This window comes from Polistes canadensis, unplaced genomic scaffold, assembly GCF_001313835.1.
Source record: "Polistes canadensis isolate GaletaPanama2010 unplaced genomic scaffold, ASM131383v1 scaffold_44, whole genome shotgun sequence".
In the NCBI taxonomy this organism is placed as follows: Eukaryota; Metazoa; Arthropoda; class Insecta; order Hymenoptera; family Vespidae; genus Polistes; species Polistes canadensis.
In genome coordinates, this window is record NW_014569591.1 from 146,516 (window position 1) to 160,401 (window position 13,886).

Below are 13,886 nucleotides of genomic sequence, written 5' to 3' on the forward strand. Positions count from 1 at the left end.
TACGTTAAAACGATGTGTTTTCTTTTCATATACCAAAATTGTACACAAGTTTCTAAATATAAAAAGGATCAAACAATATTTCCTATGCGATCCTATGCGAAAAATCAATTACTGCTCTTTATAGAGACAAATTAGACTTATAATTGTATAATTTGGGATTGTAGTTTTATAATATAAACAAAAATGACGCTAAAAAAACTCAAAGATGAATAAAAAATTTAGAATAACACCTTATTACTAAGAACGTTTAACTCACCCTTTTCACGTTACATATGTATATACATTAAGCACAACTATGTATCTGTTTGTGTTAGTATTCCTTTATATTCGAAATACGTCTTGCTTAAAATTAAATTAGCGAGGTTGTATAATCATAAAGACTGAAAGCCAAATATGTTCTGTTCGTGTCAAGCTTATTTGTAAGAAACTACGTATGTATATGCCTATTATATACGAAAACACACATAAAAATAAACTGTCTCTCTCTCTCTCTGTCCCTCTCTTTCTGCGTGTAAAATCGTCTAACCATTTGAACTTCAAACTCAGACGAAAACGAAAACGTAGACTTAAATAACTATTAATAGTTACTTATAAAATTGGTACGAATCTAGATGGTAATATATTATATTGTTTTAATCAAAATAAGAATTATATTCTACGATTTATTTATTCTTATAATCTCTAAAATAATTATTGAGTAGCCCAAAAGCGTTCCTCAGTGATTTAAACAATTAATTATATACATTCTTTTTCGAGATTCTTTTCAAATAATAAAATTACAAGCTTAAGAACTTTTGATCTAGCCTATATTAAAAATCTAATCAAACTAGTATGAATATGATAATATATTGTAATATTATATAATAATATTTTTACAATAAAATTAGAAATTCGTTTTCATACTAAAAGAATCTATTATTTTGACTACGTTTAAAGAAATAATTTAAGCGTTAAGATCAAATAAGAATATATGCGAGTTAGCTGATGGAAAATATGTTAGATAAGCGTTACAAGCAAATGTTTCCTGATTATACCGAAGACTAATGCATTTGTATATTAACAGATACACTATATGTAATGTTAGCTAGTTATATTATCTATCTATCTATATATATCTGTTATATATAAATTAGAAATAAAAATTCGATTAGAAAGAGTTAAAGTTCTTCGACAATAACAATAGACAATTATGTTTTATCTATTAATCATCATTAATACGATAGATAGATCATTTCTTCGAAATTTTATCATTTTCATTTTATAATTATATAAATCTTCGTCGATCATTATAAAATCATCATTTTCCAAGAAAATTGTATTCGATTTTACGTTTATATAGGATAGGAAATTTATCTCATAAGTTTATATCATAAATTACTCCTTTGAAATAAATAGCAATGTCTGCGATTCGTCTGTACGTATACATTTACTTAAGTGTATCTACTATACGTAAATAAATTGGATGCAATTCAAATCTCATGTCGAGTGTTTTCATGTGTCATCAAAATTTTGTGAATGCCAAGATAAGTGAACATTTCATTCTTGATCAGAGAAACTATTCGATTTATTTTTGATCGATACGTCATCCCTTATATATATATATATCTTTGAAGTAGTGGGGGAAAGTAGTGTCATAGCTGCAAGTATTAGGGTTAGGGCAAAATTTAGCATCAAGGTTGCGTTTAGGTTTTGGGGTTGTAACTAAGTCACTAAGTGGAATTGTAAAAAAGATTTGATATAAAAAATAAAAAATAAATTCATACATTCATCTTAAAAAAGGTTGATTAATAATCTTCAAGGCCTGACATTTAACTATCATCTGTAATTACACGAAAAACTACATGACGCAAAAGTTTCATATAATTACGAAGAATTTGATCCTTATTCTTTCGTATTTGGGATTTCCGTTAACACGGTAGAACGAGGTCAAACCTCTTCTAGGAAACTATCAAACTCGTGATTCATGCAAAATTCAAAAGCTACTTCGGATTCCGTTAAGTAGAATGTCGGTTGATTTCAAATCTTCTCCAATTTCACTACTACAAGAATAAAGACAAAAAAAACAAGAAAAACAAAAATTCAAATTTATGTGTAGTATCCCCTCCTTTCTTTTCCAAGCGAAATAAAAAATAAAATATGCTAAAGGATAATCGCGCAGATATAATCGTTTATTGAGAAAAGTTACGAATTTCAACGTTTTTTTATTTTTCCATAACGATCGTCGTAAAAAATTGATTAATTTAATGGAAAAAGCAAAGATGAAAAAAAGCAAACAGCTACGTAATTATATAAAAACATTTGTACACACGATTACAGACTTTTGGATAAGAAAGCATAGAAGAAAAAGTCGTCATCAAAAGTATTACACAATATGATATAAATAAAAATGCTACGAAATATATATGTGACTTAAAACAACAAGTAAGTTCATTAATGAAATACAAGAAACTATATTTAGAAATGTATCATGTATATAAATGTGTATGATGTTATGGATTATATGAAATAATGAAAGATATCGCGAAGAAAGGAGAAATAAAAAATCGAAAAGGAGACGATTTGAAAATAACGCATATGCCAGTTTCCCGCCACTTTTCGATCAAATTTGTAGAGAAAGACTTCGAACGAAATGTTTGAAATGTTAAAGTATATACAAATGACAGCGAATTATAGAAATGCATTTTATGTATAATTTAAATAGATATCTTACCTACAGTACTGGCAGATGCAGCAAGTAATCGTAAACTGCTACCACGTCGAAGATTACTGGTAACATTAGTATTGTTTATCTCACCGGTAGTCCTTTCACCTTCGGCTAACGCCATTCTCTCTCGTTCTTTTGTTTTACAATTAAATAAGAAAAAAAATGTGTATATAAAGTTTAATTCACTATGAAAAAGGAAAATAGAAGAATAAAGAGATACGATGAGAGAGATCGGCTTACGACCCGCCAACTGCAGCACACAGGTAACAAATTTCTGAGGATACCTTTTTCTCTCTTTCTCTATCGACCGTCGAAAATATATTAAACACGTCTCTTCTTCTTCTTATACATTCTTCTTTCTCTTTCTCTCTCTCTAAAGTATACACGATCGAACAGATTCACCAATGAAATTGAAGAGCAAATGGTCACGTGTTCCTGGCCTATCGAGAAACAACGAATTCTCGTCGTAATCCGTCGTCAATGCCGTGTTACGAAGTAACGCGAACTGCTTTTCTTTCTCTCTCTTTTTCTCTTTTTCTCTTTTTCTAACCTTCTCTTCCGAGCAACGTCCTTGTATTTCTCGACCGCTTCCGACCGATCATTGCATTGTACAGTAACATCGATTATCGTATATACAAACATATCTGTACGTAACATTCCTTCTTTCTCGCTCTCTCTCTCTCTCTCTTTCACACATACACTTCCTCGTTTTCAATTCGATCGATTTGATCTAAGATTTTCATTCAAACGTTGACGCGTTACTTCATCGACACAATTTCGTTAATTATTTAAACAATATAATTATATACACGTAACATTTCTCGTTAAACAAAATTAATTTACTTGAAATAAGTCATAATCTAAGTTCGACGTGCTTACTATAACGACGTGTCCAAGGCTATTGGCGCGAAATCTTGACTGCCGTTTCTTGACTTCTTCTATACTACGTGAATCAAATTCAAATCTGTATTAATCATGGAATTTTTGAATAATTTTCTTTTGTAGTAGTTTAATTTTCTACGATATATTAAATTAACTCTTTGGAATTTCATTTATAAATTTGTTCAATCGTGTTTTTCTTTTATTTTTGTAATTACTTATGTTGTTTTGAAAAGGCAACACGTGTTCAGCGTTTCTCATTTGAATAGCGCTGTTTTTTTATACCGGGTGATACTTCGTATTTCAATCTTTACAATAATATTATATGTCATATATAAATAATATCAATGATTAAAACAGTTCTATGAGATCATTTTTTGAATGTTAAATAATTCTGTGAAACAAAATTAATTCGATCTAACCAATTCAAAGATCAACGTGGATCACATATTAATTTCATTCAAGTATTTATGATATTAAGCTGATTAGAAACTGTTTAAAAATTACTTGAAGATTTCCTGTTAACTTAATAACAACTCACAATTCACCTGTAAATATTAATTAAGCAATCAATTAATACATAATGTACTTAACGTAAATATATATCATACCGTAACAGTAATAAATAAAATAGAAAGAGAAAGAGGAAAACAAGAGTTTACAACATAATTAAAATTAATTGTAAGATCGAAATACGAAACTACTCGTTTCATTCGTTCAATTATTTAATTGAAGATAATAAAACGTAAAAAAAAGAAGCAAATTATATACATACGTCATAGAAAATTCTAGCTTGGTTTTCATAGAAACACGCGTACAAAGCTGTCCACTTTACGATTACTCGATTGTTCTAATTTCACGTTTTACTAGACTCATTTAATATCAACTTCCTTTTTATTATCAACCAATAATTATTATATTTCATCCACATTACTATTCTTTGATGGTCGTTCGACATTTTCAAATTTTTAATGATGCAACGAATAAAAAAAAAAGAAACAGAAAAAAAAATATTCTTTGTAATTCTAATAAATACGTTATTAAACAATTCACTTCTCACAGTAATTATAAGAAAATTACTAATATAATTGTAATTTTACGTAAAGAAACGAGATTTAAACTAGTTGAATCATACATCTATTTATGTGTATATTAGTTTAAAAAAAAAAAAGCCACAAGAATAAGATAGTTTATAGAACGACTTTCTTAAACGATAGTTCGCGTTAGACTGACGACATGCTTAGCGTCAAAAGTCGTTGCCAGTAGTTTATTTTCGTTTTTCCTCATGTGCCAAAGAGACAGGACCTTACCTCAGCCACGTCACACGATTAGAAAACATATATTTACTATACATAGAAAGAAAAAGAGGAAGAGAGATACTTAAAGACACTACACGTATACGAATATTTAGACCTAATCTATTGTCGTGCAATTAAAAAAAGACAGTATCTATAATTTTTTGACTCTATTAAGCTTATTCATATCGTTAAATTCATCTTGAAAAGCCCTATCATGAGATATATAGAAAATTAGTAAGAAAAATCTTATCAAGTATACTATTATTTTAATAAAAAGTGTATAACTAAATTAAAAGATTAGATTTGTTCTTGGAGATTACAATATAAGTTTCTAAAAAGTCTAATTTTTTCAAGAGATACTGCTTTTCCTGATCGCACAATAGTCTAGGTATTAGGAATAAAGTTGTACGTAAACAATCTTTTTAGAAAACTAATCTTCTCTTTTATCACTTTCCATATCAGGGTATTACTATACACATACATTATTATTATTATTATTATTAAACTTTCCCTGTAATCGTACATCGCAAACAATGCCGTACATTTAATCTGCCTTATTTAATATATTTATTTATTTTTTCTCTTTTTTACCGCAAATATAACTATTATCATTCATTTGATATCAGAAAGATTGCACGCGTATTCGACTAATTAATCATTTGACATTAATGATATTTAGTATGCTTGCGATGAGATTATTTTTTTATGAATAAACAATAAATGTTATCCATATAGGTGTATTTTGGTATTATATCATAGAATCAAATTGAATTGATTCAACTTTTCAAATGTGCCCTTATTATAGATAGTTCGAAGGAAAACAAATTACTATAAATATACCTAATAATAAGAAACTTACAAACCCAGTAAAGAACATCCTAGCACCTTGATCGAAAGAAACGATATACAATAGTGATGATAATAATAATAATAATTATTATTTATATAATTATTCACACTATGTGTGTGTGTGTGTGTGTGCGCGCGCGTGCGCGCGAGAGCACAAGATACTCAGCAAACAAATAATAATAAAAAAATATAACAAGGAAGAATATTATTGTATATTTTTTCGTATAGAATATAATTTGACGCGCTCGAATTAATATACATATTATTCTCCTATTTGTAATCATTTGATTGATAGCATCGAATTCTTTTTGTAAAATATTACATTATTTTTTTATAATAATGTATAAGAGAGAGAGAAAAAGAAAGAATCTTAAAAAAAATAAATCACAAAAATAATTTAAAAGAGAAAAGAAGAAATGCTTCTTAATAAATGTAACAATATATAACAATATTTTCTTTTGAAAATATAAGAATCGCATGTAAATTATGAATATACAATGAAGCGAAAATAAGAGAGGATTTATAAAATAATTTAAAATTGTAAATAAATATTATCGAGATATTGGATAAATTTTTCAACAACAATTTGTTCGTGAGAGCCACGTTTCGTAGCTAAATCGGTGATTACACGTGTACGATTTAAAAAGGCTTGAATAAGAGGAGCCTTCTCTTTATTTTTGTCTTGGTCTTTGTCATCACTTTGTTTATAAACGATCTCATCTATTTCATGTTGCTCGGTAGGACGACGACGATAATCAAGAATAATGTCAGATTTATAATAGGAATACGTTTTGTAGGATTCGATGAGACGTAGAAGAAGATGAGCGAGGTATCTACGTTGATACCAAAGAGCCTCGTGATCGTTGTACATTTTAATACACTCTTCATTGGCTTTACATTCTTCTACCCAATAGGATAAAGCTAGAAAACATATTTGCCACGGCTCAAGTTGCAAGTTGCTGCTACTGCTGCTATTGTTGGTGATAGTAGAAGTAGTAGTGGTTGTAGTAGAAATGCCGGGTCGTGCTTTACCATGAAGTAAATCAAGAGTATGAGACGTAATACAGTGTTGAGTCGTCGTGGAATCATTTCCTTTTTCATCATTATTACTTTCTTGATTACCTTGAGAATTATTATCATAAGTAAGATGAAAAACGTTCGCAACGTAATCCATTACCATATGACAACGTATTTGATAATCGCTATTCTTAATACATTTAAAGAGATTATCCTTGGTGTTAACATCAGTTGCGAGTAGGTATTTCTCTAAGAGATATTGTCGATAACAATGGCCACTATAATCGGATATATTTAATTGGCACCAAGCTAACGAATCCTTCCATTCTTTTTCATAACTAGGATCTGTATATCCGTGAGATTCTTTAAGAATCATAATGCATTTACGATGGCTCCAGGCGTGATAATTAGTCGGATATCTATTCGCACATATAGTACTAACAATCATTTCTGTTGACAACGTAGGTTCTACTATTGCGAGATCGTAATTCTTTCCTTCGGGATTTAATATATATGGTAATAACCAACGACGATAAGCCAAAGCATCGAAACATTTAGCCTTTTTATAAAGCACCAGTCGGGTGAACGCTAATTCCTCGATAACGTCTAATTTGTTACTTTTAACCAATTCTCTTCTCATATTCCAAAATGTCGATACCTCTGGATTTAAGAGCAATGCACCTGACAGCCATCTAGCTACATTGCTTGGATCCTCTCGTCTATGTTTGTTTCCCCGATGTTCAAACAAACGACGATGCGTGTAACAATAAAGTGGTTGGACGCACCATGATGCTAAGCCCAAATTGTCTTCTTGATGAAACACCGGCGATTTGTTCTGATTATCCTCGCAGGGTATAATTTCAAAACTCTTTCTGAAAACATTAAAGAATATGTTAGAAAATACATTAAACGGAACGATACTTGAAATTATGCGCATCTTTTAGAAATTTGAAATTTAAATTACTTTTCAAAGTAATATATTAATATAAATCTCTCAAATATCAGAGATGTAATAATTAACTAATTAGAAGGAATTAACGTTGACAAGAGATTATGAAAGAAAAAGTAAAATTGGATAAACAAATTAATAAAAAAAATATTACGAAATAGAAAGAAAAAAAAGAAAATAGAAGAAAAAAAAAGTTTTCAGTATTTTCTTCCTATTTATATATGCTATTTATGAACACGTTATTTTTTTGTCTTTTTCAAAACCTAATCTATATATTTATATATAAATATCTAGAATATGCTTTTTTTTTTTATTTTTTTAGCTCTTTTACTTTTTATTAAATACTTTTTATTCTTCATCTATTTCAAAGTATTTTCAATAGGATTAAATTTTGAAAGAAAAGATATAACGAAAAAAATTGAATGATAGAATTTTGTATTATTGCACGAAATAAATGCTATTAAAAATATTATTACTGGGGAGTGTTATTATTGTCGTCATATTTTGTATGCTGATGTGGGAAAAGAAGGGTGTGCTATATACGCATACATATAGGACGTGTATATACACATTTCTTAAGGCATATGAAGAAGGTAGAACTTTTCCTTCGTTTCATAAAAATCAAAATCGATGGGAATTTCATTTATATATGTAAAAGAGAACAGAAGCAAAAAATAAACGTAGATATTAAGCACAGTAAGAGAGAGAGAAAAAAGAGAGAGAGAGGAGAGAAGGGAAGAGTGAAAAATGAAAAAGAAATAAAATAAAAATGATAAAATACGAAAATATTTTTCGAACACTTTGTCAACACCTTCAGTTCTTTCTTCTATTCCGTTTTTACTTTCTCTTTATTTATGAAAGATCAAAATTAAACACTCTTAATCTCGATTATTTTCTAAAGACTCCACCCTCGATTCATTAGTTAAAAGAAAAAAAAATGTATGAGAAAAAAATCTACTCACAAAGAAGAATTCTTCTTTAGTACGTTCTCGAGATCAGAAAGGATTTTCTCTGCAGCTGGAAATATATCTTCTTGCATTGTATCAATAATGACACTGACACTTCTTTTCGTTACATCTCTCGACTACTTCCTTCTTGTTATACAAACGCGTGAAGCCAACATACGCGATTTTATCCTTCGTATTTCTCTCTCGTACTATACAAACAATATAGATGCTCAACATCCTCGTCCTTATCGTGCTTCGCTATGGTGCTGCCACCTAGAAGAATATAAACCGAATTAAATACAGTTTAGGATGAATTTGAAATGACAATAAAAATATCATTTGATCGAATGTATATATTAAATGTGTACATATATAATCGTCGTATGTATGTATAATAGAAAATGGAAATTGTTTTACTTAAATTAGAAGACAACATTAATTAATAGTAATCTTGAAACTTAATTAGGGTTATATCATAGAGTATAAAAAAAGAAAAGGCGTTTACCAAGCTTCTACAAGATAATCTTATATTTAACTTCAAGGGTATATTTGAACGCACTCTGCAATTCTAAATTGCAATCTAACCTGTAAATTTAAGAATCTGTCGTACCGTTTCGTTTCAAGCCAATCATCTTACCTTAAAAGGTAATAATTGTACAGGTCGTCGTATAAAAATACAAGATATTTATATTGATAGGTATTATTAATTAAATTAATATACGAAATGTCTGATCCGCGTATACGAACTTTGAAAATTAAGACCGGAGTAGTAAAACGTCTTGCAAAAGAAAAAGTCACTTACGAAAAAGAAGCGGCGCAACAACGCCAAAGAATACAGCAATTAAAAGAACAGGGTGAGAATAAAAAAGTATTCTAAAAAACATAAACGAAGTACGAACTTGAAATATTATTTTAGTTTAGATTAGCGACGCTTTTAACTTAATTTCAACAATGTTAAATAATATCGACACAAATAATGTTGCTTCGTTAAGTAATTACATCCCCATAAACAAAATAAATAGATTATTCTTTCAAATAGTATCTTATGTGCATTTATAGATAAGGATGGATATGACATTAAGAAGCAAGAAGAAGTTCTGCAAGAATCCCTAATGATGGTACCAGATTGCCAACGTCGTCTTGTAAAGGCATTCGAAGAATTAAAGAGTATTTTGGATACCGAACAAGATTTAAAAGAAGTCGAAGATTACATAGAGGCAGAGAAAGTATTACAAGAAGCCGAAGCTCAACTTCCTAAAGAAGGAGAGATTCTACAAATGTGTTAGAAGACAACAAGTCCTATAACTCTTTTCTACGCAATTCATATTTTTATGTATTTACTTTAAAAAGCAAGCTGCATTTGTGTTAATTATTAAGGCTAAGATAGAATTAAGATATCTTTTTGGATTTTATATTTATTCAACATAAAGAATTGCATTTAACAATCAAGAATTTCAGTCACAAGTAGATTTGGCAAACTTAATAGGTACTTCTCATTTCAACATGTATTATCCAGCAAATTATAACGAATTCATGTACATCAACCACAGTGGAAATTATCAACAAAATTTCTATCCACCTAACTGGAACTATTATAATGTTAATTCTACCGATGGAATGTTAAATATTTCTATTAAAAAAAGACAAGAAGATCAAGAACAAATTGAACACTTTCTCAAAGAAGCGGAAGAAAATTCGGATATAGTAGAGGTGAAAAATTTTAAGAGACCATCTAAGATCGGAGAAGCTAAAACTTCTTTAATAATGATGTTTAAATTAAATAAGAAAATAGAGACTATTCACGAAGAGCTTCAATGCGATTCAAGCATACCAGAACAAGAATGGCAGGAGAAAATTAAGACGTGTGCTATGTTAAAAAATCAAATACTTCAAATCATGGACAAATTTAAAGAAAACACTTTTTTTGATCAATTAAAAAAAGATATAGCGAAACGTAAAAAGAAAAGATTAAGAGAACAAATTAAAAGACAAAGTTGGAAGGTAGAAAAGTCGGTTAAAATAGAAAGAAGAGCTAGATTACACGCAGAAGCAGATTCATGGCTGAGGCGTGAACAAGCAGTAATAGAAAAAGAGAAGCAAGATGAAAATCTACGTAAAGATGCAGATATGATATTATCAGATGTAAGAAATAAACGAAACGACGCGAAAAAGTATTTGCTAATTTTGCAAGAATTAAAAAATTTACGAAATGTCAAAACTAACATTGCCAAAGCAAGAGGAGAAACGATATCTACGGCAGCAAATACAGTCTTTAATAACATTATTGGTAATATTTTTTGTATAACATACACACATATATGATGCAATGCTCAAATAATATATAAACTAACAATTTTTGAATTACAGATAAATTATCAGAAACGTGGTCTACATTAGATAGAGAATACTGTATTGAAGAACAAGGCTTAAAACTAATGTTAAAAACGGATAATGAAAAATTAATAGAGAAACAAAAACGAAATGTTTTCGATGAATGGCAAAATGTATTGTTTGGGAAAAAACTTTTAGATCAGATTCAAACGGATATTGTCAATCTTGTAATAGTTCGGTAGGTGATGTAACTAGAAATTATCTATCATAAAAAAAATGTTTTTTAATTAGCCACGTTTGTATGTTACAGAACTGCTTGGGATAAATATATCAATTTCGATGCTGATTCGTCGCAAATTCCAATTGGTTGGATAATACCTAAAAAACCATCATCTGCTGCATGGCAGAAATATCTTAAAAATGATACATCTTGAAATTATTTATTAGTTAGGATCGATAAGAGCATTTTTGTAATGGAAATAAGATAAGTTTGGGATTTTGTTTAATCTAAATAAAGTGCCATGGTGATATGTTGTAATAGAAGCCTATTGTCCGATAATGTTTCCTGGTACATAATATGCAATCAGTTTTTATTAAAATTTATACGGAAAATGTACATAATATGTTACAGTAATAAATTGATAGTATTCTGATGTTCAAGCTATGCTAAATATTAGATTTTTTTGTGCGGCACTCGAAGGTTCTAAGGTTTGATTATCTCTAGCCATCATAATATGTTGCGCCTCCGCACCAGATAATATAATTTGAAGTGTACCTTGTAATTGGGCCAATGATGTGATTAAATCCTCTTCTTCCTCTAATTTGTTTGCTAAAAGATTGAACATGTTTCGTGGTTCTGCTGCCAGTTCATCTAAATTATCTTCATAGATATCTGTAATATTAAATAATATAAAGCATACTTCATGGCATATTTATATATCAAATAAAATTATAATATATATTAACAAACCCATTAAAATGTTGGCCACATGCGATAATACTCGTCCAAATCGAACATTACCTATGTGTCTAATTAAAAATTTAATAATATTAGAAAGAGATTTTCCATCTCTTCCAGCAAGAGCTTGCCTGAGACCTTGTCTTTTATTAAGTTCTTGTAATAATGCAACCGTCACATGTGGATTTTTATTAACAATATATGGCACCAAAACGGAATCCAAGGCTTTGGAATACTGAAACTTTCTTAGCCAAACATCGTGTTTGCTTATTTTTTCTCTAATTTCTTCCTGTACCACAGTATCCACGCTTGATATATAAGTATTTCCACCTTCATTTTTATATGACATTTTCTTACGTTGAACTTTGATATCTTTTACATCTTCTTCTCTTCTTTGTACTGAAATTAAACTATCTACCATMCCAGCCACTATTGTTTCTTCATTTGCCTATAATTAAAACGAATGATATCATAATAAATTCGTATCGAATCGAATATGATGAAATCATTTAGTTGTAATTTTAATAATGAATATTTCTTTACACTAATTCCCATGCTGAGAACTGAATTAGGATAATCCAATGTATGAACAGTTTTATATGTTCCAGAATCATAGATTTTAACATGTCTATCCAATGAACCAGACAATATTCTATGGCCATTAGAAGTTATTTTTAAACAAGTTACTGTTTTATGATGTTGAGAAATTTTTGCTAATAATTTTCCACCTCCAAGAGCATCCCATACTTTAACATCTGTTCCACCTATTTTTTTATTAAATAAAATGAATTTAAGTATATATCGGGAGAGACATCAATTTATCTTTAAATACAATATTTGATATGATTACATACCTGCTGATAAAAAGATTCCTCCAGAAGGTAAGAAAAGAACACTTTCAACAGGTGCTTCGTGATTCACAGTAAATATTTTTTTATTTGTCCTAGTATCGTACATATTTATTAATTTATCATAGCCTCCCGATAATAATAAATCCGATGATATAGGACTTACAGCTCCGGCTCTAATATAATCGTTATGCTCATTAAAAGTAATTAATTGTTTTTCACTCCCTATATCCCATAATACTACAGTTTTATCATCAGAAAATGAGGCAATGCGAAGATTATCTGCTGTAAAAAATGTTCTATGTACGGCAGCTTTATGACCTGAGAAAAGACGTAAAAGACTTTTCGTGCTAACATCGAATAATCGTACAACAGCTTCTTCTCCTCCAGCACATAATAAGTTGCCATCTCTACGAAAAGAACCACCATAGGCAGCTTCTTTGAATCTACTGAAATTCTTCGTAACCAATTTTGTTATTGGATTGTAGATTTGTACTCTTACGGAACAAGTAACAGCAAAATAGTGTGGTTCCACGGGTGAAAAGTCAATATAATCAATGGGACCAAATTCTTTTACAAGCACAGGTGCCTGTTAAATATATTCATATATTGTTAATATAGAAAATATTAAATTAAGAGATACAATAGATTTATAGGTTATATATATATATACAAACTCTTACCGTATATTTTTTCCAATAAATATTATCCGGTGTTATTTCAGGTCCTGCTCTCATAAATATCTTGGTATTTGTTTTTTTAAAAGACGCCATTGCGTACGAATTATTATTCAAGAATAGATATATTTACTAATTATTATAAAAAAAAAACTTTTCTTAGCGTATTTCGAAAGCACATGTTTACCAATGCTAGAACGGAAATCTTGAACAAGGTATCAAAGAATACCGTAGGAGCGCCGGCAGGGAAGGTTTCATGCCAACAGAAAAAAATGAATAAGTGCTCTTCATTGCACACTATTTGCTCAACTTTATTTTATTACATATTTTTTATTTATCGTCAATTAGTTTAAAATAGGTGTTACACTTTGAATAATTATAAAATGGCGACGTCATGAGTGAGAGATATGTTACACACATGCGCCACCA

At 29.4% G+C, this 13,886-nt stretch overlaps 5 protein-coding genes across 6 annotated transcripts in view; 2 read left to right on the plus strand and 3 right to left on the minus strand.

Moving 5' to 3' along the window:
* LOC106785035 (GRAM domain-containing protein 3-like) overlaps nucleotides 1–2,992 on the minus strand; it is a 35,864-nt gene extending 32,872 nt beyond the window's left edge. The window contains exon 1 of one of the 2 annotated variants that reach the window (XM_014745159.1): nucleotides 2,711–2,992. In XM_014745159.1, the coding sequence (XP_014600645.1) occupies nucleotides 2,711–2,825 (115 nt within the window). In that variant the 5' untranslated portion in view covers nucleotides 2,826–2,992. The remainder of the gene's footprint in view (nucleotides 1–2,710) is intronic. The other variant, XM_014745158.1, reaches the window with a different exon arrangement.
* A 3,135-nt stretch (nucleotides 2,993–6,127) lies between these two features.
* On the minus strand, nucleotides 6,128–8,873 carry LOC106785037 (protein prenyltransferase alpha subunit repeat-containing protein 1-B). The gene is made up of 2 exons (XM_014745164.1): nucleotides 8,659–8,873; nucleotides 6,128–7,619 (listed from the first exon to the last, which is right to left on the minus strand). The coding sequence occupies exons 1-2, from the start codon at nucleotides 8,733–8,735 to the stop codon at nucleotides 6,263–6,265; spliced, it is 1,434 nt and encodes a 477-aa protein (XP_014600650.1). The 5' UTR covers nucleotides 8,736–8,873; the 3' UTR covers nucleotides 6,128–6,262.
* Nucleotides 8,874–9,039: 166 nt separating this feature from the next.
* On the plus strand, nucleotides 9,040–9,933 carry LOC106785042 (tubulin-specific chaperone A). Its single transcript, XM_014745178.1, has 2 exons — nucleotides 9,040–9,497; nucleotides 9,703–9,933. The coding sequence occupies exons 1-2, from the start codon at nucleotides 9,368–9,370 to the stop codon at nucleotides 9,927–9,929; spliced, it is 357 nt and encodes a 118-aa protein (XP_014600664.1). The 5' UTR covers nucleotides 9,040–9,367; the 3' UTR covers nucleotides 9,930–9,933.
* Nucleotides 9,934–10,105: 172 nt separating this feature from the next.
* Nucleotides 10,106–11,634, plus strand: LOC106785041. The gene is made up of 3 exons (XM_014745176.1): nucleotides 10,106–10,930; nucleotides 11,011–11,212; nucleotides 11,285–11,634. Exons 1-3 carry the CDS (start codon nucleotides 10,147–10,149, stop codon nucleotides 11,406–11,408), a joined length of 1,110 nt encoding a protein of 369 aa, XP_014600662.1. The 5' UTR covers nucleotides 10,106–10,146; the 3' UTR covers nucleotides 11,409–11,634.
* On the minus strand, nucleotides 11,541–13,880 carry LOC106785040 (U3 small nucleolar RNA-associated protein 15 homolog). Its single transcript, XM_014745175.1, has 5 exons — nucleotides 13,464–13,880; nucleotides 12,787–13,369; nucleotides 12,476–12,696; nucleotides 11,945–12,380; nucleotides 11,541–11,866 (listed from the first exon to the last, which is right to left on the minus strand). Exons 1-5 carry the CDS (start codon nucleotides 13,551–13,553, stop codon nucleotides 11,631–11,633), a joined length of 1,566 nt encoding a protein of 521 aa, XP_014600661.1. The 5' UTR covers nucleotides 13,554–13,880; the 3' UTR covers nucleotides 11,541–11,630.
* Between the last annotated feature and the right edge of the window lie 6 nt (nucleotides 13,881–13,886).

What these genes read in the sequence shown, in the direction of transcription:
- LOC106785042 (XM_014745178.1), top strand. Translation starts at nt 9,368, where the DNA reads ATGTCTGATCCGCGTATACGAACTTTGAAAATTAAGACCGGAGTAGTA. An exon ending in ACAGCAATTAAAAGAACAGG is followed by an intron (nt 9,498 to 9,702) that starts GTGAGAATAAAA and finishes GTGCATTTATAG; the next exon opens with ATAAGGATGGATATGACATT.
- LOC106785041 (XM_014745176.1), top strand. Translation starts at nt 10,147, where the DNA reads ATGTATTATCCAGCAAATTATAACGAATTCATGTACATCAACCACAGT. An exon ending in AGTCTTTAATAACATTATTG is followed by an intron (nt 10,931 to 11,010) that starts GTAATATTTTTT and finishes TTTGAATTACAG; the next exon opens with ATAAATTATCAGAAACGTGG. An exon ending in GTCAATCTTGTAATAGTTCG is followed by an intron (nt 11,213 to 11,284) that starts GTAGGTGATGTA and finishes TGTATGTTACAG; the next exon opens with AACTGCTTGGGATAAATATA.
- LOC106785037 (XM_014745164.1), bottom strand. Translation starts at nt 8,735, where the DNA reads ATGCAAGAAGATATATTTCCAGCTGCAGAGAAAATCCTTTCTGATCTC. An exon ending in CTAAAGAAGAATTCTTCTTT is followed by an intron (nt 7,620 to 8,658) that starts GTGAGTAGATTT and finishes TAATGTTTTCAG; the next exon opens with AAAGAGTTTTGAAATTATAC.